Genomic DNA, 23,225 nt, shown 5'->3' with positions numbered 1-23,225 from the left:
GCAGAACAACTAAAGACATTCGGAGTAACTACTGCAAATGGGAACTCTGAGGCATGTACTACCTGGGAATGGTGCCAACTGCTGACAAAAGGCTTTACTGCACGGAGAGCAGTCTTTAACTCATTTACTTTGAAATGCTTCAGGAATATCTGGCACTGAATTGTTTGACCAACTTCAGATAAATCTGTCAAACCCTCTGGCTGTGCTTCAAGACAGCGTGTAAGTATCACTTCTGATTTTTTCCCCCCGAGCTTACTTCTCTGTCTATTTCTCCCCCCCCCCCACCCCCTAATCCTACTGTCAAGTGAGATGTGTTTTTGATGACACATAATCTACAGTTCATATGACTGATCCGCTTTATGTGGTGGTGAGTTAAGTCTATTAACTGTGAGTTCTCCCTAAAGCTCAGCTCAGTCTAATTGTATGCATATTACGGGTGGATTTGATATCTTTACTAGAGCCTTGTAAGCACAAATTTGTGACTTCATGATTTATTTTCCTGCGTCTCTTTCTCCTTGCTGTCTCTGCCTCTTGGCAGCGGGGCAAAAGTGGGCAGGGAGAGAGGAGGGCATGGCCCAGAATCTGCTCTCAAGCCCCAGCCCTTGTTCAAGTGGGGTTGCTGGTACACTGCTCAGCCTTTCCCTTGTCTTGCAGGCGAAAGAGAGGGATGTGGAAATGCATTCTTGTCTGCTTCCTAACCCGCCTTTTTTTTTCTTTTCGCCGCCAACCTGGCCTAATTCTCTGAAGGTGAACACAAGCCCGACCTGTACAAAAAACTCACCTCCAGGTATTTCTATTTTTTAATTCTGCTTCTGTTTAGGTATTGATATTCCTCTTTGTACTGAAGTCTCCCTTTATTCCTTTCTTTTGCACTTCCTTTCTGGTCTACTTCCATACTGTACACGTGTCTGCTTTGCACTAAACGCAATGCCTTAATCTCAAACGTTTCAGTTCGATTAATACACAGTAGGATTTACTTTTAAATACGGTAGTTTCTTCTTTCGAATGCATTCAGAAATAATGATACAAAGCCTTTTTTTTATAGTTACTGTAACGTTCAGTCTGTTTACACAAACTGAACGATATAAACAAATGCCCCGAGTAAAAGACGTTTTTGTGGTTGTGTTACTGCCTCTTAAAGTACAGGACTAGTAAAAACCAACATTTAAGTATAATTTACTGCAAGTCAGGGCCTTAAGACACTACAACTCGGCACTTAGAACAAACGCATTTCACCCCATCAAAAGTAATAATTGCCTCTAAGTTTCAAACAGGAAATTCTAGGGGGAGATAAAAGGCATTTAGCCCTTTTGATTAAACATTTCGGTTTCTGTGTTGCAGGGTTGCTTCGAAGGTGCGAGAAATCTGCAAGGCAATACATTATATTCTATAACTATACTGTGACTACTGTTCATCATTTATTAAACCACATAATGAAAAAGTATCCCACAGGCTAGTAAAAGCATCTTAAAAATATCTGTGGTTTGTATATCACACAGGCAAATCGTATCACTTCTTGACATGTTCTTGAACGCTGCGGTTTGATAGACCTGTTCACAAACCAGTATGAACCAGATCCCTCTGTTGCAAGCATTGTTCTATACATGAAGGGGCTTGCATTGTAAGATGGCAGGGTCTTGGTTTTATATCAAGACTGGTTTGTTTTTTCTAACCACAAGAGGTGCAAAAGCTATAAAAACATTACTAAAATGGTACATAAACAAGAATAACTAACTTTTTTTACTTTACAGATTGCCCTCAAACTGTATATCAACCGGTCAGTCTTCTTGTGGACTGATTGCAAACATTTTGGCACACGATACTTGCTGTGCAGCTGTGTGTGGTTTTGTTTGCATACAGTCGAGTCAGCATTTGGGTTTGTGTTTAAGTGTGTGATAAGGGCAGATTGTGACATACGGTGAATGAAGAAAAAAAAAAAGGAGGGCAGTAAGAGAGAAAATTAACTTATTTCCTCCTCCCCCAGTTATCCTCACATGAACTTGCTTGACGACATGTTGTTTGGAAAGCCATATCCTCTGCTATTTGCACTTCTCTCCTCCCCTTCGTTCAATTGACTCCGTGGTTAACAGGATCAAAGTCTATTTTGTTTTTCGGTTGGTGCTTTTATCAGTTCATACCGCATACACATATTCAGCTCTTCCTGTTTGTTAGCAAAACAGACTTATGGCCTATAAACAGCATTTGATCTGATTCTTTTGACCACGGCCATTTCACATTTAAAATACTACAAGTTCAAACCGTTGAGCAAATGCTATTAGAAATCTATCTTGAGAGTAACATCTGAAAGGTCCAGAGTTCTATAAGAGGCCTTGCATTTGTCTTAAAGTGTGAAATATATAATTGGCAGGTTTCCTGTGACAAAATACAGCCACGTATATATGACAATAGTTTACTTAACTTTCAACTCCAAACATTCTCCTCATACTGTTTAAGCTTTCAGGCCTTTGTATTGAAATCAAGCAGCTTAACTTTAATACAAACTGTTGGTAAGAGATATGACCGATTTGTCCAAAACACAAATGTGCTCATTTTAAGTTTTTGTAATATCCCTCAAACCCTTACATTTTAGTTATTAAAATGTCCTAATACTTGAACAGAAAAGTATTTGCGTACTGGGAAAATAAGAGAAAAATAAATAGGATAGAGAGTAATCAGGAGAATGGAATTTAAAATTAAATAACGTTGTGTTTAATTGTACATTTCCCAAAAGATTGTAGATTGGAATAAGCAAACACTAACTGATTCAATAGTTTAAAGACCTGAATTTCCTTGTGGAAAAAACACCATCACAGTCAAAGCACCAAAGAAGTCCTCTATCTAGAGGTTTCTGCAAGTCCGCACATTAAAATCAGTCCAGTTTATACTGAAACTTTAATGCTCTCAACATTAGTCTGTGTTAAACATAACAGCAGATAGGATTACTCTTCTGGATTCAATTGAGAAGTAGTTTTTGTAATAAAATACGACTCGGTTATATGGTGCTTTCCTTTGAAATTACAATTAGCTTATAGTGTAGAATTGATGTTCTAATAAAGATGTCAAGACACATCAGCTGCCAAGAAGAGGTAAACTCCTGAGGCTCATAACCACTTGTCCAACATAAAGACAAAGTCTTCTTATGGCACAATGGACTTTTCTATAAAACACCTAGCTTACATGGCAAGGACACTGAGCATCTGGCAGCAAGCTATGCCACTATACCTTATTGTGTGGTGGTATCATAGCCTCTTTCTGACATGGCATCGTCTCATTGCTTGGCTGCCAATACTCTCCTCCCCCCTCAGTGATGGGTTCTGCCATGCTGCATCCACGACATCACCCCCCTTTTTGTCTCATTGAGATTCAGCTTGGCACGCAGACAATGCCCATTTCTTGGCACCAAATATTGGAGAGAGCAGCACAACAGAAACAATCAGTCTGTCCCTCACAGTCGTCCCTCGTTTCCGTCGATCATCGTGGACAAACGCCAACCTGTAAAGGGTATTTTTTGCGTCTTCATCTACTATATTCTTATTTTTTTCGGCGCCTGTGCATTTGACATCACGGATATCTTTATTAAGTTCAACGTTTACTACTTTTAGAGAAGCAGCTATAGGCATCTCTATTTAAGGCAACAGTGAATGAACGTGTCACTGATATGTTTTGTGGGGCATTGATTGTTCCAAATGAGTCTTACATGAAGGTCATGGATTTATAATACTATTCCTTCGTTATACTCTGCAACAGGGCAGCCATTTTCCTATCATCTGCAGCTTGGGGACTGACTTACTGTCAAAGGCAAACCATCACACCAAATGGGAACATTTGAACAAGATAAGAACAATTGCTTTAGTTTTACGATTGAAACCTACCCACACTTAATCGTAAAGGAGGTACTAGTTGGGGTTATAGCAGCTTTGGTTTTAATGCATTAACAAACAGGATATTGGGAAACAATCAAGGTAAGAATGACTAAAAAAGTGTACCAGTCTGCATGCCTAACTGGCCTGGGGTTGGGTGATGTATTCTGTATGGGAATTACAACTTGTCTAAAGTTATAGTAGCTGTAGAAGAACTGATGTTTCAATCAGACTGGCTGCTGTTCATTTAATGAAAGAATGCAAAAAACACTTTATGTTTTTAGTCTGATATTATTTTCATATTTTGTATAACTTAAGATGGATGAGCACACATCTTGAAACAAATAAATGTTTCTAGAAGTTTTCAATGCATCACCATCGAACAGAATAATAGTCCATCACCACAACAAATGTTTATAGCCCACAACTTTTCCTGTATAGAAAGTTGAGTCCACTTCTGCTTTCACTCCATCCTCTTTGCGTTGGCGAGGCATTTAGAAGATTTTGATACCATTTACTGTCTAATTAATTCAACATCTCAATTAAGGCCTCCCACTCGCTGATGCCCTTGTGCCTTTTCATTCTGCCCCAATGTGCATGCCCTGGCACCATAGCTGAAAAGCTTGCCAAAACATTTCAATCACTGTCGGCATTAATTAGGCCAAAGAGAAATTCCGAATGTTAATGACCTGCCCAGCCGCTTTTCAGCCACCATGGTTCACATGCTAATTTATGCAAAGCACCCTGGCTTTTGCATGGGTTGACCATCGTTGTCTACCATAACAGTGTCTGGGCTCAGTCCGCTCAGCCAAAGTACGGCTCTGTCGGGGACCAGACAGCTCTGCCCAGCTTGTGTCCCAGACTCTAGCTGTTGGCACGGTAAACAGACTCCCTTTTCAATGGACTTTAAGTGGCTTTCACACGGAGCAAAAAGGACAATATTCTAAAGTCAAACCTTCAGCTCCCCTATTAAACGACCTCAAGCGAAAACAAAAAATCACTTGCTGAATATCTTGGCACGCATTTGGGAATCAGCAACAATCAACTCTATGAAGTAATTTATGAACAAGCAATTCTTTTAGCCAGTCTCAACATCCCCTCTGCTATTCTTTGAGGGAAAATAAACACTATTTCTTCTGGATAGGGGTTGGAAGGAAGAGGCAAAAGTTAACAGGTTGCACCACAGATGTTTGGTACTGGTGCCAAACGACTTTCTAAGATGGCCGAGGTACTGCCATTTTCCATCGTTCTTCCTTTGCTTTCTGGTTGTAGAGACAGAAATGACTGAACTGGGTGAAACATGCTTAAACTTTGCTTTTTCAAATCTCTGAGGGATAGGAGCTGGAGAGCCAAGTTTTCGAGTAAAATAGGCACTGATACTTGGCACAGCTGCCCTAAATCATAAACCTTTTTCATGAAAGTAAGCTCTCTGGGTTCTACAGTGCATGGTTTATTTTGTATTTAAAGTACTAATCATTAAGAAAGCAGCATTTATTTTGCACATCACCAGTATGGGCAGTGTAGCCGATCACCTGTTGTTCTAAAACACTGGCAAAATACTTGCGGAGAGCAATGCTATCGGTCAGATACTGAACAACACTTACATAAACACAGTTGCACTGTCAAGCTAATTGTAAGTATGGTGAACTGACCCTTGAGTTTACAACTCAGGCTAAAATGTGGTAAGCATAGAGACTGTATGCTCCTAGAAGGTAATTACTTATAAAACTGTTAACAGAATACCTAATTTCATGGCGATGGGTTTGTCATTTGAATAATGTTGTTTAACAGTTGGTATTTGTGAATGTTATTTTTGATATTGCAGCAGCTTACGGCAACCAAAGTCACAATTAAATGTCATAGGGAATTTATTTTAGAGTACTAAATGGACAACATGCAGGAAAACCTTCACATCTTGGCCAATACACATGTTGAAAATACTTGTTAACAATTGTTTGTCTCGGGTGGATCCAAAAGATAACTTATTGTCTCTTTGTTTTTGTCTCACAGTTGGACCAAATAGATGTCTACTGCTGCCTGCAAGAGTATCTGTCCTTAAGGCTGAGGTAGTAGATTGAATAGTTGTGGGGTTTTTGTCCTCCCTCTGAGATAACTATACAATCTACTGTCTTTCCTAAGGAGACAGGTTGATCTTCCAAGCCAAAGCCTGTATGTACATGGGAGGCTCTGTGGATAAAGGAACTCATGGACACATCAAGTAAAGTAGATTTAGGAGATAGCGCGTTCTTCACCTTTGAGTAGAAGACTATATATAGTATATAGACAGATATACTGATGGAACTAGTCTAATCTAATGACAACACCTACTGAAGTTGGCACATAGAATAAAGTCATGATATTTGGTGCCGGAAATTGAGCCTGGCAAGGTGAGGTAGTAGGTTGTATAGTTTGTGGGATGGAGTAAATCCTACTCAGGCGATAACTATACAGTCTAATACCTTTCTTGAGAGGTACAATGAGTGCTTGGGATGAAGCTCATTCACATGGGTGGTAAAGGGGCCACTCTGACGCCATCATGTGGCCAAAGACTATCATCACTCTGAAGATTATGGAAAGTTTGGTAACTATACTCTGTGTATCTAGGGCCATGTTCACAAACATCGTAAGGCTCATTGCAATACTGACATATAAAGGCTCTTTCATGGCCGTCGCTGCGTAATTCAGTCACATTTGTACCGAATCAAAGTATGAAAAATTGTCAGCTTGAAATAGCTTAAAGGTGGGGTAGGTAAGTTTGAGAAACCGGCTCGAGATACACTTTTTGTTATATTCCATGGAATGCTCTTAACATCCCGATAGCAATGAATATCTTAAGTGCTTTGACAAAAAATCCATAAAAATATTTCATCTGTGGAAGCCGTAGTACTGTAAAAAGTACGACCAATCATTTTAGCCGGCCCGGCTAAAATAACTGGATGGCCTACCTGCCTGTCAGCCTTCCATCTGTGCACAAACTTATCTCGTGCCCTCATTGGTCATGTGCGCGTTCGTGTGTGTTGGAGGAGGGGCTCTGTAAGGAAGTGGCAGATTTTTTCCAGCTGTTTATTTTCAAATTCTTGCGCACTCGAGCTGGTTTCTCCAAAATTACCTACCCCACCTTTAAATATTAGCTTAAATATTACATTCCCATGTTTTTTTACCAAATGTTTTTTTTAACGTTATATTTAACACCAATGATGTTAAATGCTAGATGCTAAAATATTTAAAATAGTGTTATGAATACAATCTATGAATATGTTTCTAATTGTTGAGTATTTTGTTCCATTTTCTGTGTGTTTTATTTGACATTTTAATTGTTTTGCCTGATTGAATTGAATTTGTGAAAATAAAGAGTCATTTATTATTATTAATGGGTTGTACAGCAAGAGATGTTTATCAGATACATTGGTAATCAATGAAATAAAGCCATACGAAACTAATTTGGATTGCCTAAAATGTAGAATGTTGTTTAGTGTGATAGTTGACTGAATCTGATGTATTGCTAAAAAAAAAAAAAAGTTTTAATAGATCCTTTGAGAAAATAGTTACAAAATGAGTCACTATAAACTCAATGTGTTTAGATATGAATCTGTACAGTATGCAAACTTCATACTTCAAACTTCGACTCCACTTCGAGCAATACAATTACTAACAAAGCACTTATATACTAACAAAGGACTGGCTTATCTAAAGCCAGTTGAGTAGCACTTAAAATGGTTTGGCTCCATGAAACCTGATGTACTTATACGATTCTGTTTTCTTCAAATTTGTATCTTCTTGGTCGAATGCACTTATTGTAAGCGTCAGCTAAATGCAATGTAATGTTCATGATAAAATAGGAAATGACATTGTGGTTAATGCATTCGCAAAAGGAAGTGTTTTTTTTAATTTGCATGCTGTATTACAAGTTGAAAACCTGATTTGAAAGTGCCCCTGTTTAATGTAGACTAAAGGAGTGATTCTCAAAAAGTGTTCAGTGGAACCTGGGGGTTTGTAAAATAGTTTGGTATAAATTCTATTGGTATTATATTTTGGGCCAATAGAAACTCTGACACAATTGTACATATTACATCAATAAGTTTTAGGATAAAACTACTTTCAATGGCATAGTAAGAGTACAACTTGTAGTGAGCCCTGAAAAGTTTGAGAACCTCTGGACTTTAAAAATGTAAAAGTACACTAGCTAAAAATTGTGGCTCGTAAATATGCAAAACCAATTTACAGAAGACAGAAAAGTAAATGCTCACTAATAGACTTTATTCATGAACATTACAGACAATTGTAATTGACTTTGTACTAATTACAAAAGCTGCTGTAGGTACAGAATAATGTAGCTGTATATACATTGGATTTCTTGATGAGGAAATAAGGAACTTAAAAAAACAAACATTTGATTTCAGATCTAATAACAACTCCTACTTCAGATGAATTTCAGAAATAACAAAGTAAGACAAACATAAATCACAAAACAAATGACAGGCTAATAAAATAAATACTGCTCACGGAAGAAAACGTTTATTCATCTTTGAATTAAATTGATGTACCAATGAAATCAGGTGTCAGTGCCATTATTTGTGAGAAGCTGACGGTTTGGTGTCTATTCATTAAAATCTCTCCTGGCTACACAAATACTATATCTTGTTGTGACTCATTACCGATAATAGCATTTAAATAACTGACTGATCTTGATTTATTTTTACATTTAGCAGACCTAAATTAATTTCTCCAAGAACGTGGGTTTGGTTGTGAACCAGTAGGAAAAAAATATATATATATATATCTATATATAGAACCCATTGAACAGAAAAATGTGAACATATATGTTACATAATAAAATCCAATACAACAGCTTTACAATACATTTCTCCTTCCTGACATGTGAAAGGTTTGTGTCAGAGATTAGTTCCTTTTGTGGTATTGTTCTGTTACACTGAATCTTTTGAAATGTGTCTGGTGTTTTTTCTTCTTCCTTTTGGGAGCGACAAGAAAAAAAAGCTATACAAATGATACAGTATATATGATACAGTCTGAACATAAAATAACGTGTTGCAGAGCTTTTGAATAATGTGTCATTGGTTTCTAATGGCGCTTTTCTACTGCAGGACCTAGCACGGCTTAGTACGGTATGGTTAGGCCTTGGTAGGCCAGGCTCACTTTATGCTGCGTTTCCATTACAGTTTAGGAACTGGGGTAGTAACTATAGTAACGCAGTGTAGGCAGGGCGATCGGCTGTTCAGCGGGCGGAGCGACGCTGCGTAAAACTGCTGTGACGTCATCTTCAATGCAAACCACGAAACCAAAACATCAGCCGTTAGCTGTTAGCACTCAGAGCTCACAGCTCCTCATATCTGTTCAGAAACTAGACAAAAGTTAAACAAGTACAAACCACAGACTGTCTGTGTCATGGCGAATACAGTCGCTGGTTTATTTATGTCTGTAGGCCGTTGTTGTGAGTGTGGACGGAGCATATACAACGTTAGCTTAGCCTGATCGATCCGATCTCCATTCAGAAAACACGCATTTTAAAAGGTTTTTCGCCTGCCGTCTTGTCTGCAGACCGGTATCAGTATGTTGTTACTTCGGCATCATTTTGAAACGTGTATTACAATTAAATCAAGGTTAAATATGTTCATTTTGTTGTAGTTGTAGCCCCCTTGCCAGCGGTTCTCTCAGCAGTCGAGAGTGTTTACGTCACTAGTTTAGCATATTCAGCCCGGTTGTTGGCCCGGTAAGAACCTTGATTTTGGAGGGCCAGAAAAAAGGTGAAAAAGTAGCCCTGAGCCGGAACTACCGCTAGTGGAAAAGCAAAAAAAAGCTTAAACCGTGCTACATGCTGCAGTGGAAAAGCGCCATCATTTTATTATTAAGTTTACAAGCAGTACAAGAATGTTTCTAAAGTATAGATAACAATGATAATTGTGCTTGAGATTTCTGAAAACAGACCTGGTTTTTAAAGTTGTATTCTCTTTCGAAGATTGTGAAGGTTTTTACCATCAAACAGCGCTTTCTGTTGAAATACACATGAAGAACTGAAACTTGATGGAAACAGAAAAATAACACTGATGTGAAACTAAAATAAAGCTCTTAGACAAGTGGAAGTTGCCCTTCTTCTCTGCAAGACTGTTTTCGCTACACTCCCACTCACACACACACAATCCTGAACATAACATATCTTTCTGAGGCTAGATGTGTTTACCGTATCAATACATCTTATGCTATCATCTTATGCCATTATCCCAAATACTAACGAAAGAAGCGAAGACAAACAAGGAAATTTTCCTTTACTCATTATTGGCATCACTGTTACTACTGGGAGTATTGTCTGTTGTCTGGCTTGTCTGAGATCCTTGATTTATTTCTCCACATGAGATATACTGTCTCCAGAGCTTTAGGTACGCTGTCTTGATCTTTTCTATTTTGAACGCATACACAACTGGGTTTACAGCCGAGTTAGCATGAGAAAGCAGGATGCCAACATAGATATATACAACTGGTATATCGTTCTTCCCACGGAAGTAAGTAATGCAGTTTATAATGTGGATAGGGAGCCAGGACAAGGCAAACAGAGCCAAGACCAGGGACAGAGATCCTGCCAGCTGTTTCTCTTTCTTCAGATACTTCTGACACTGTTTCTGGGCCCCGTTGCCTGGTTTATTTCGAAGGTTTCCTCGGATGGTGCAGAAGATGTAGCCGTAAAGAGTGGTCATCACCAACAGAGGTATCAGGGTGCAGAGAACAAAGTTGAAGTAAACCAGGTATGACATGGGCATGACAGCAATAAACTTGCAGATAATGGTAGAGTTTACTGACTTAGACAGGGTGCCATGGTTGTACCATCCAAGCATTGGAGCAAAACTCAGTGGTATTGCAACAAGCCAACATGCTGCGACCACAAGGCAAGAATGTCTCTGCGTCACAGTCCTTTTGTACCTACAAAGAAAAAATGTATTACTGATAACATTAATTATGTATTAAAAATACAAAGTGCATTTACAAATCATATGAAACAATCAAGTCATTGTAGTGATGTACAGTTTTTTTATAGTGCAAGCCATGCAAAAGGGCAAGAGATGAGTTTAAGATAAAATAGATATTGATGTAAGGCTTATGATTTAAAGCCAAATTGAGCAGCAATATTTTACTTTTCTCTGCACAATAAACAATCCAGAAGAGGTCTTACCAGAGAGGGATATGCACCCGGAGGAAGCGGTCCACAGAAATAGCCATGAGGGACAAAACTGAGACCAGAGTCAACAGGATGACCACACAGCTGATGAAGACACAGCCATGAAATGAAGTGGGCACTCGTCCGACCACCACCACAGCCATCGGTATGGCAACGCAGCCGACCAGAAAGTCAGCCACAGCCAGACTGACGATAAGACTGAAGGTGGGCTCCTGAATGCTTTTACTGGTCCACAGCGCCAAAATCACCAACATATTACCAAGACAGCAGCTAACAGCAATGAGCACCTCGAAAAACGTGTAGATCATTTCATCCACATCCATTGTGCTTCCTGTGACTCTCTGACTAATGTTTGATAACTGATGGTGTTGCGTGTCTGAATGTGAGTCTGAGATTGTGCACTTGGGCATTTATATCATTCATCTAGTTATTGTGAAACCTTTGAGGAAGTACTTGGCCACACAAGTTTTTTTACTTTGCCTTCAAGCTATGCATCTGCATCTTTTTGCAGGCTAATGACATTATACTTGTTTGTCATTGCATTATAGAATTTCCTTTTTTTTAAAGCTGGATAAAATAAAAATATTGTGGTTTCAAGAAAAAAGAAGAAAAAGGACCATAAGAGTCCCATCAAGAGGAAATGAGAGTTATTACTTGACAACAAATGTATCTTACACAAGTAACTTTACCGTTAAAGTAATTTTACCTTAGATACCACATTTTAGGTTTTGTGATTATTGACACAGATTTGTGACCATGCAAACTACTTTGTTTTTAAACTGCTGCCCTAAAGCATGGAAGGTAAGTAAGCCACAACCACTTTCACCATGCAAACATCAAGGTCAACAAGCCACTATTCCACTAATCCATGAGTTTCTTTCAGGTACAATGTCACGGTCAACACTGAATTGATTTGTATTGTGCTGCATTTGTCAATTCAGTTACAGTAACAGCATATAATACTTTTGATACCAATAAGAATCCCACATCCTTGTTCTTAAACTCTGAGAATGCTCTCTTAATTTTTTTCTCTCACTTATCTGCTGTGTTGTCTTTGTACCACTGGTGGTGTATTTGTCATCTTATAATATGCATCAAAATAATGAATGTTACTGACTTACATACAATACTTGATTACAATCTTGATTACCATATTTGCGTTCAACTATCGAATTAGCCCAAATTACACTTGATATATTATTTTTAATTAAGTTTGTTTATATGTCTATAATTGACATTTTGCAAAGGTGACAGTTATATTTGCTGCCATTAACTTGTCATGTATAAAGTTTATTCTGTCACAGAAAAAAATTATAAAGCCAGTTAACAATTATTTAAACTTACTTTCAATAAAAAATAATTCTCCAAAGACTATTCAATTATACAGACAGTGAATTGGGGCCCTGAAGTGGCCTGATTAATTCGAGATTACTGTAAAAAGTATACACAGATTTGGGAAATCATATTTCAGATTCAGATTCAACTTTATTGTCATTACATAGTACATGAAAATGTAAGTTAGGCATCTGACCAGAAGTGCAAAATAGCAGTGCAGGAGTCTACATAATAAAAATAATTATAAATAGAATTATTATAAATAGAATAATTATAAATAGGCGATAAACAGATGAATATATACAGTGTAAACGGCATTGACAGTAAAATATATAAACAGGTGGGTGGTGGGTATGGGCTTGAGTCTATCAGGGAGCAGAGTTCAGCAGGGTAACAGCCCTGGGGAAGAAGCTGACCCTGAACCTGCAGGTCTTGGACCGGAGGCTCCTGAGGCGCCTCCCCGAGGGTAGGAGGACAAACAGATAGTTTGCAGGATGAGAGGTGTCTTTAAAGATGTTGTGCTCCCTCTGCAAACACCGTATCCCCTGGATGTCCTCGATGGCAGGGAGTGGGACACCGATGATGCGTTGGGCGATTTTCGTCACCCTCTGCAATGCATTGTACAGTTCCCATACCAGGCTGTGATACAGCTGGTCAGGATGCTCTCAATGGTGCAGCGATAAAAGTTCACCAGAATCTGAGCAGAGAGGTGACCTTTTTTTAGTCTCCACAGGAAGAAGAGACGCTGGTGAGCCTTCTTTACTATGCTGGTGGTATTTTTGGACCATGAGAGGTAATCGGATATGTGGACCCCCAGGAACTTGAAGCTAGACACACGCTCCACCGCCATTCCATTTATGTGGATGGGAGTGTGTGTGTTGCCTTTCGATTTCCTGAAGTCCACAATAGGAGCGTTCACACCAAGTTCTTTTCCCACAATAGTTCATGAGAACTCTTTTAGTTCTGATGAACTAAAGCAGATCGCGTTCACACCGCAATGAGTTCCTGGGGGTGGATTAGGCAAATGAAGCCGCTGACGTCACTTCTTCTTCTTCTGCTTTGGGTTTACTGGCAGGCCGCAAACCACTTCACGGCGTATACTGCCACCCGGAGTCCCCGGCCGGAAGTCCCCGGAGTTGGGGACTGGCTTCAGTAGAAGCTGCTGGGACTCCCAGCAGCTTCTACTGAAGCCTTCCGAGTAAATCGCCAGAACTCCGACACCTCCTCATCTCCACCGCTCCCATGTTTTCTTTTGTGTTGCCATAAGTTAGTCTCTCTGCGTTTGTGCGCTGGGCTAATGCTAATGCTAATAATGCTAATGCGAGGATAATAAAATGGCAGCTTCACAAAACTTTTTGGGAGTTTTAAGGGGCGTGGTTTGCATTCCGCCCAGCCAATCAGACATAGGAACCTTTTTCTCCCACGAAAGTCCCTGCTCTCTAGCAGGGACGGAAAAGGGGGTAAAAATGGTTCTGATGAACTAATTTAGTTCAGGGGGCTTTTTGGTGTGAACGCAAATATATCTGAGTTCTGATGAACTATTGTGGGAAAAGTACTCTGGTGTGAACGCGCCATATGAGTTATTTTGTTTTTGTTGTGTTAAGGGCCAGGTTATTGTCGGCACACCACTTTGTCAGATGCTGAACCTCCTCCCTGTAGAGGAGTACCTGAGGGAGCTCCATGCATGCTGGAGAGACACCAGGGCCCTCTACCACTCTGCTGCCATGCAGGATCCGGCGAGGGTGGGGCTGGGTCGCTTGCCATCCATTGAGCCTGCCATCGCCTCCCCGATTCTGGCTCCTGATGAGGCTCCAAGGCCTGATGCCAGGTCATGCTCAGTGCAGGGTCACAGACGAACTGCTCTGTGAGGCCTACGACACAGCGGCACGCATGGGTCGTAACGGGAACTCCCTCTCCCATCTGATGCTGGCTGTCTCTACCTCTCTGCAGCAGGCTCCGGCCGAGCCTTCTTTGCTGGGCCTCAGTGATGCATCACTGCAAGTCTTTGCCCTAATGTCTAGAGAATTGGGACGAGTTATGTCCTTATTGGTGCAGACTCGTCGCCAGGTTTGGCTTGCTCAGTCACCACTGTCGGAGACATGTCCTCCGTAGTGTGCCAGTCGAGCCAGGGGAGCTGTTTGGGGCAGCTGCCCTGGAGTCACTGGAGCGTGCTGCCCAAGCTAGGCGGACCAGGCAGCAGCTCTCGGGTCTTCATAGGCCTGTGCCGACTCCCAGCAGGCCCAGGGGCCCCTCTAGCAGCCGCACTCAGCCACCAGCTTACAGTGGTGGTCTGCGGAGGTCCCAGCGGCCTACTCAACCGCCTCCTGGTGGCTTTCGTGCCCCTGGTCCCCGGCCTTCTAGGCAGCCTCGTGCCTCAGAGCCTTACCGGCGCCCCCCAAGGGGCTCCACCTTAACCCAGGGGTACGAACTGCAGTTCCGGCCCCTAGCCTTTGGCCGGGTCAAAATGACAGTTGTCAGCGATTCGGCGAAGGCCTTAGCTCTGGCCCAAGAGTTATCCGTCCTCTTGGCCAAGGGCGCAATCGAGCCAGTAGACCCTCAGTAGACACAATGTCGCTGTAACTCCAATGGACACGGTCCGATCGTCCCCCAAACTTCGCTTGTATATCACCGTTCCATGCCTCAACAGCTTTACGACAAATCTGAGATCTCACCATAGGCTGTTGCCATGGAAACGCATCCCTCGCCATAAAACACGATGTCGCTGTAGCTCCAATGGACACGGTCCGGTCGTCCCACAATCTTCACCTGTATATCACCTCTCCATGCCTCAACAGCTCTACGTCAAATATGACATCTCACCATATGCCGTTTCCATGGAAACGCATCCCTCGCTATAAAACACGATGTTGTCGTAACGCCTATGAAAAGGGTCAAAACAGCACCAGACTTCAGATAATGGTTAACGGTCCAGCCCTCAACAGCTCTACGTCAATTATGGGGTGTTATCATATGCCGTTTCCATGGAAACGCATCCCTCGCCATAAAAGACGATGTCGCTATAACTCATATGAAAATGTTCAAAAAGTGCTCAAACTTCACATGTGTGCTAACAGTCCAGCCGTGAAGACATCTACGGGACAGTTTTGAGATTTCTTCAATTGCCGTTGCCATGGCAACACAATGCTCACCATGAAACATGGTTTTCTCATAACTTCAGTGAAAATGCTCCAAATGGCCCAACACTTCACAGGTTTGGTAACGATGCAGCCATCAACGCATCTAGGCGTATTATGGGATGTCATCAAATGCTGTTGGCATGGCGACAGATCATTCGCCATCAAATGAGTTCAAAAGTTTGCAGTTTAAATATTCTGCTGCTTTTCCAAGCCTTTTTACTTTCTTTTCTTCTCTCATCACACATTCAAGCCCCCAGTGTTCATGTATCATTTCAATCTAAATTCTTCACTTTCTTCTTGCACATTACATTTCAGCATAGCAGTTTAGCGTCAGCTTTTCAGCATAAAGCATTCCCACTAGCAATTTCTTCAGGAATTGCATTCTCTAGTTCTCTTCTGTTCAACATGTTGGATTGTGTATTGTGTCAGGGTCCTTTTTATTTTTACGTTACTTTGGAAGAACAAATGTGATGCAATTAATAAGCTTCATTTGAACTAAAGTCACACATAACGTCATATTTAATATTTAAACAAATTATTTCCTTGTCACTAAAGCATTGACTAGGCTATTCATCGTCCTTAAATGCAGGCATTAAGTTACATGTTCACGTTCTACAGCCATAATAAGTTGGTTTCACAAGTGTAATGAATTAATTTCACGTACAGTATGCTGCTCTTCAACACAACTTTGATGTTAGCTAGTCTACACATAATTGAGCATAGTGAATTTAAATTAACCTTAACAATGCATAAAGTTACCTACCTAATAAAATAACTCTCTAACTTACAAAGATTACCTTATTTTACCAACCTCATACAGACCCCTTTTGTTCTACAGTATTATCCCTCATAATATATAACACTTCTCTATTACGTTTTAACTTGGATGCTACGATTAGCATCATTATCGCATATGTAGCTACCTCTCGCTTACATGCTAACCCAAGTCTAACCAAACCACTCAGGATGCACTCCCCCATCTCACTAGAACCACTAACTGCTGCAGAAGGAGTTGATTGGTACATATAATATTAAAAACCACTGCCTGATTCTTTTTTTTATTGATTCAAACACTAATACCATTTCTGAAACTCCTGAGGTTGACCAATTAATATAGACACAACCAGAGACAGCAGAGCACTAGAATAATTATGTCAAAGTGAAATTAATTCAGCATTTAGTTGGGCTGCTCTGTGAGGATTTTGAGAATAATTTGGTTAATTGGAACCGGTAACAGGAACTTTAATGTCATGTAATCTCTGTGGCACATGTGCAAGCGGATCCCTGCAAAACCATAATCAAATTCATTACTTCTCTTTATAGATATTGATGTTTTTGTTTGGTACAACAAAGGGGAGTCTTCTGTAGAGGAATACCAGTGGAAGATATCATTATGTATGGTTACCAATGATGTCATATGTCTAATGTTTTTTTTCATTTAAATGTGTAGTGATATGATAATGTTACTTATAAATAACATCAATTATTGGCTAATCAATTATTATCAATCAATATTATAATCAATTATTATAATATCCTCAAATAGTATATTATTGTTACTAGAATTGCTCATATATAACCACACTATAAAATAAGCTTTACAGTACTGAATCAATCTGAGGAAGACCTGAATGAATATGTTGGAAGATACTGCAGTGTTTTTGACATTTACAGTTATTGCATATCCGTAAGTGTTAATGCTTTCCTCTTAAACTAATGAAGGCATAGGACGACAGAGGCTTAATAAAACTGATTTATTGTCAGCTCACGAACACTACATGGACCAGAGCCTGAGAACATATAGGCAATGTCCTATAACACAACATCCTGACTCATCTCTTCCTTTATATACAAAAACAAGATAAGTAAAGTGACCGGACTGAATATATTTATAGGCAGACACTGAATTTGCTTCCTTAAGCAACTGAAGACCATCTCATTGATTGCTTGCTCAGTGATAGTTCTGCCAAAGGCTTTTCTCGAACAGAAAATTAGATTTAGTATTTTTTTTTTAAAGTGATTGAACATTTGGATCTTATACAGTTTACCCTGCAGAGTACAAGTTATAGAAAAGATTGTAAATAAAAAAAATAAAACACCACTTAACTGTGGACATTAAAACAGCATAAATACCCATAAATAATTTGAAAATGTAAAGTTCTTTGCAGCTTTTGTACAGAATTCTCAATACAAACACAGAGTTACTAATGAAATATGATTTACAATTATAGTTGATGGATTAAATGAGGATTAAACATATCACAATAACTGCAAATAACCTCATGTATCTCTCTTTTTTATGTTGCAGAATTCAAATGCAACATGTATGACCATATTTTAGGTCCACACAAAGAAAGGAGGAATCTTCAGGTCTACTAAAAAAGATTTTAACAATAATAGGAATAATAAATGATAAAAACAGCAACACAATAATCATATAATTTGTTTGCATTATTGCCCTCAATAAAAATGAGAAGATAATTTCCTTTAAAAGAAGGGAATTCACAATTTAGGAAGGATACTTGCTCTTTATTTTCTTTCTTGACAAAAGCGAGGCACAAACATTTTGGATAAGGATCCCTTAGGTGTGATCAATAGAGAATGGTAACGAGGATGAGCAGGACATTTTATATTTATAAATTCAACTTGTCAGTGCCCTCAGATTTCAAAACTGTAATTTTGACTTTGTTTTAAAGCATCTCTTTGGCAATGCACTTTCGTCCACTTACTTCCATGCTGATATGGATGAATTTGTATTAAGATAAAGCTCTAATGCACATCAATCTTCAGTTGAGAGCTTGTCATTATTAACACCCTTGTGATTATGTAATGCACCACAGCACCTCTCATAAACCACACACACGCACAAACACTTAATGTGAGCAAAACTATTGCTGCAGGGTGCTGCGGAAAGCAAAGTCCCTCCCCTTGATTTTATGACCCGTTTTTCGCAGACCAGTGAGAGAGTGACTAAGAGAGAGAAGGATGTAGAAGAGTAGTGATGCACTGGTATCCAGTCCTGAGCAAAGCTTGAACAACATGCTGAGGATTAAACATCCAACATCCCTTCAGGAGCACAAGGGCCATTCGTTGTGTAATTCTGGCCAAGAAAAAAGTACACTTCTTTCTCAGAGGGAGCATAATGGGAGTTGTTTTTATCTGAAAGAACCCAAAGTGGAGTCAAGAAGTTTCATTAGCCAATTCTTTTTTTCTTCTTCACTATCTGAGTAAAGGTAAAGATTTGTAAAGAGCAGAAATGTCTTCTTCTCCTGGTATCAAGCGGCGGGAGCATGTGGACATGATGTACATCTCCATTGAGACAGCTATTGCCCTGGCCTCTGTGGTGGGCAATGTGCTGGTGGTGCTGGCTGTGTGTGTGAACCGGGCTCTCCGCAACACCACCTTCTGCTTCATCGTGTCTCTGGCCGTGGCTGATATTGCAGTAGGAGTTCTGGTCATCCCTCTGGCTATCATCATTAGCCTGGGATTTAACACTCAGTTTCACACCTGCCTCTTCCTGTCCTGCCTGCTGCTGATCATCACCCAGAGCTCCATCCTTTCCCTGCTAGCCATCGCCATCGACCGATATCTGCGAGTCATGATTCCCACCAGGTGAGGAACTGTTGTATTTTATCTTTATGGTTATTTAAGGAAAGGTAAGTAACATTAATCAATGTCACACAACACAGCATTTATAGTCCAAAGTAATTTGCAATACATAATGGGCGGCTGTGGCTCAGTGTCTAGAGCGCTGGACTTCGAATCAGGGGGTAGCAAGTTCGAGTCCCACTGCAGTCAGCATGTCGTTGTGTCCCTGGGCAAGACACTTCTCCCAAATTGCTCCTGTGGGGATTGTCCACAGTACTGAATGTATGTAAGTCGCTTTGGATAAAAGCGTCTAACAAATGACATGTAATAATAATAATACATAAAATTCAACAACAAATAAACAATAGGCAGATACATTTCAACACAAAACACATAACTAGAAAACACAAGACTCAAACAAATACAATAAAGCAGCACAAAACTATGCACTTGGTCATTTAGGGCTGAACATTATTACAGTCAGGATTTAGTTTGAGTTCTGTAAGTAATGCATTTCGCATGTTAATCCTACAAAAACAAAAATCAGTTTGTTAAATGAGGAATAACACAATTCCTGTTCCATGCTCCACGTGTTACTAAGCCTGAAGCACTGAGGTAACTGAGCACCAAGAGATCCTGGTAACTATAGCCATTGACAGATTAAACTAAATGTAACAATATCTTGGTGAAATGTAATCTAATCTGCATGCTTTCTAAAGTTGCTTTACCATATAAGAGACTTGGTTTATGTAGATGTAGCTTGTTACAGAACTTTGCACAAGTAAATATTATCAGCCAAAAGAACATTTGTTTTTCTCAGGATTTATAGTCAGATTAATAGAAAATAGAGATTAGTTTGGCCTGGTTGTGATGGATGAAGGATATGGTGACGACACAGTTTAGTATTACAATATCAAGTACACTCTGTTTACCGTAAACACAATAAAATATTTATAACTGAGACCAAAAGGAAGCGGATGTCTGCATAATCCCTGACTGGATATGATTGTGTATTTGATGTAAGTGCTATTTATTCTCAGACCGAAATTTAATTGATACCACATTATACAGCTTCCCATACAAGTATAATCAAATCAAGTACATCCTTATATATACAAAATGGTCTTACCAAAACCAACATATGGGTGACCATCATTGAATATAATTACTTTCTCAAACAGCAAAACCCTCATTTTTCTGATCCTCCTTGTTTTTTCCCTTCAACCAACAGATAAAGTATGTGCTTTAAGCTTCAAAGAGTCAAGAGGAGTTGGTCTTCAGTATCAATGTCTGACATGGCACAATATATATTGTTGTCTGCATCATTGGGGCAAATCGATGGGCCAGACACCAGAAGCTTTTAGGCAAATGAAAATGTTCCTGTCTGCCTAAATAACGCACAGTTTGTTAAGGGACTTTGGCAGTTGCCCATACTTTTTGTTTATCAGTCGAATCCTGATGTCAGAAGCTGGCACTTGAGAAAAATGCTTCTGAACAATAATGTATAGACTGGCATTTGTTCAAAGAACCGGTAGCACAGTGTGCATTAAAGTGATTAAAAACTCCATTTGTTTTCCTTCTCAGGTACACCACCATAGTGACGCAGAGGAGGGCATGTGTGGCAGTCTGTCTGTGTTGGATCCTCTCCTTCCTCACTGGATTGGTTCCAATGCTTGGATGGAATAACCTCGATAACCTCGAAGGGAACCTCACCAGTTCCAGCGAAATAGTCTGTGAATTCACCGCTGTCATGAGGATGGACTACATGGTGTACTTCAATTTCTTTGGCTGGGTTGTGGTTCCTCTGTCCATAATGATCGCTCTGTATGCGGAGATCTTTAGGGTGATCCGGCGACAGCTCAACCGGCGCGCTGAAGCCACGTGTGATGCAGAGAGGTACTTTCGGAAGGAGCTGAAACTGGCCAAATCTCTGGCCTTGGTGGTGTTCCTCTTCGCTGTGTGTTGGCTGCCAATACACATCATGAACTGCATTGACTTCTTCTGCCCTGAGTGTAGCATACCCAAGTTTGCCATGTATGTGGGCATTTTCATGTCCCATGTGAACTCAGCACTCAACCCAATGGTTTATGCGTTCAGGATAAAGGTGTTCCGTCTCACGCTGATCAAGATCACTCGCCACTGCATGTTATGTAAACCCTCAGAGCCCACCCCGTGCCCCACCAGCACACCTACCCTGACTGAGAAGGTGGATGTACAAATTTAACAAGGGATGTGCAAAATGAACAAACAAATCTTGTTGAAGTAATTTGGCCGGCCTGTACCAGGTAACAGTGGTCATGAGTCCCCGAGTTTTCCCAACTGCTGCTCACTCATGCGGGCTGTCGGATAATGGTGCAGTCGCTCATGTCTAAACTGATGATAACTCTCAATGCATTGAAGAGAAGTCTTATGGGATGGTCAGCACTAGCTGTCAAATGTGCATGTATTATTGAAAAACTGTCGCCATATTATGCAAAAAAAGTCAAACTTGAAAGATTTGATACATTGACATGTATCAACTTAATGGAACCGATAATGTGAAAAGGGTCAATCCATCGCTACAAAGATGTACAGCCCTCCTTTGTAGATGGCAGTAAGATGGTGCCCCGATGGCACTCATGAGATAATTGATATTTGGAATGTTGAGTCGTGGGACAAGTTCATGTCTGGCCCATTTGTATCTCTTTGACACAAATAGATTTTAAGAAAAGTAAGCCTCATCGAGTTGCATTATTTTGTTTTTATTTAAGGCCTCCTTATTTGATTCATATTGAATTGTACTATATATTGTCAACAGGATAAGTGATGCAAACATACATTTAATGTTCAACACATTTTTTTCTAAATTCACCAGAATAAACAAGCATGCCATTTTCATTTATAATACTAATGTTACGGTTCTTATTTCGCATGTACAACTATTTATATGTTATATGTAAATTGTTTAAATATTTTAAACGAGAGTCTGCAGCAACTTTGGGGCTGTATTTGAGCAAAATGGTTCTTTGAGGTAAATACTAACTCAATGATCAATTCTAGCATATAGAATGCTAATTATCCATAAAGTTACAAAGCCAAATGGAACAATTTAATAGTATAGTATAATAGTAACATTTAATCAATCCAGCCATTACTCTTTGTCACAGGATGCATCTCTTCAGCTAATTCAGCTAGTTTTAGCCATTTTTCAATAGTCGTGGCAGGGTGTTGAAAAGGCTCTGAAGTATTTGAGCAAATTACCAAGAGAGCTTTATGCTGTGGTGATTTATTCCAACTGTAAAGCTAAAGCTTCTGCTAAAGCTGCACCAGTTCTGCTTTGTCATCAGTTTGACTTCCCCCTGGATCCCTTCCGTGCCACACTGAACAGAACCTAAAGCATAAGAAAAAAATGTCTAAACTTGTTTAGAATATGCAAGTTTAAGTTTATAATTCGATATGTGCATTTGAAGTGCCTATTGCATGTTATTGTTTTTCCCATTTTTGTGTTAATTCACTACGCTGGTATGCTTGGTCCATTTGTAAATGACATGCTTTCCTTGTAAACCCTCACTCTCTATCTGTCTGTCTCAGTGTGTCCCTAACAAACATATCAATACTTTTTTTACCATCTGTCACCTTCATCCTCGATGAGGGATTTAAAACTGCTGAGTGTGTTCTAATCCCCAGCCCTCTTCTTAGTGAGGGAGGTGCTGCATCACCAGCCTGGCATTAACCATCTTAGCACCACACACTCCTGTGGCCCTGCAAGGTGCTGAAGGGGCATGAGCATGGTCTAAGTGACTGTGAAGACACAAAGCCAAGAGGTTCAATTGTGTGTGCGCATCTTATTTTGCTCCTAAACTAATCATTTTTGAGGTAAGACCATTCACATTCATCTTAAAAACAAAACAAACAAAAACATCAGTACTTGGGTATGCTAAATGTATTTCCTTAAACTTTATCATATCAATTTTCTCAGACAACTAAAGAAAACTTGAATATTCCAGCACGAAAACCACATTAAAATGGCTGACGCTGACGCAGCAGACAGTGACCAGGACCCTGAGGCTCCGGTGGAAGAGCTGGATGGCGAGGAAGCTTTGCTACACTTTGGTAAATACTCTGAAGCTCAGCGCTCCA

The 23,225-nt window shown here is 39.9% G+C and overlaps 2 protein-coding genes and 1 long non-coding RNA gene across 4 annotated transcripts; 2 read left to right on the top strand and 1 right to left on the bottom strand.

The window, feature by feature from the left end:
• The first annotated feature begins 619 nt into the window (after nt 1-619).
• Nucleotides 620-7,300, top strand: LOC117489790. The gene is made up of 2 exons (XR_004556626.1): nt 620-787; nt 5,871-7,300. It is a non-coding gene; the product is annotated as an uncharacterized LOC117489790 (long non-coding RNA).
• A 429-nt stretch (nt 7,301-7,729) lies between these two features.
• Nucleotides 7,730-11,413, bottom strand: LOC117489788 (adenosine receptor A1-like). Of its 2 annotated transcripts, XR_004556625.1 has the most exons (3): nt 11,041-11,413; nt 9,804-10,790; nt 7,730-8,829 (listed from the first exon to the last, which is right to left on the bottom strand). XR_004556625.1 is itself a non-coding variant. In XM_034139322.1 (2 exons), the coding sequence occupies exons 1-2, from the start codon at nt 11,367-11,369 to the stop codon at nt 10,142-10,144; spliced, it is 978 nt and encodes a 325-aa protein (XP_033995213.1). In that variant the 5' UTR covers nt 11,370-11,413; the 3' UTR covers nt 9,657-10,141. The 2 variants fall into 2 exon arrangements, 1 of the variants encoding a protein (XP_033995213.1); XM_034139322.1 differs by lacking the exon at nt 7,730-8,829 and having other exon boundaries at nt 9,657-10,790.
• A 7,361-nt stretch (nt 11,414-18,774) lies between these two features.
• Nucleotides 18,775-21,382, top strand: LOC117489787 (adenosine receptor A1-like). The gene is made up of 2 exons (XM_034139321.1): nt 18,775-19,130; nt 20,691-21,382. The coding sequence occupies exons 1-2, from the start codon at nt 18,775-18,777 to the stop codon at nt 21,328-21,330; spliced, it is 996 nt and encodes a 331-aa protein (XP_033995212.1). The 3' UTR covers nt 21,331-21,382.
• The last annotated feature ends 1,843 nt before the right edge of the window (nt 21,383-23,225 follow it).

This window comes from Trematomus bernacchii, unplaced genomic scaffold (assembly GCF_902827165.1).
Source record: "Trematomus bernacchii unplaced genomic scaffold, fTreBer1.1, whole genome shotgun sequence".
NCBI lineage: Eukaryota > Metazoa > Chordata > Actinopteri > Perciformes > Nototheniidae > Trematomus > Trematomus bernacchii.
The sequence above is the reverse complement of the archived record's forward strand: the minus strand, read 5'-3'. Positions and strand labels throughout refer to the sequence as shown.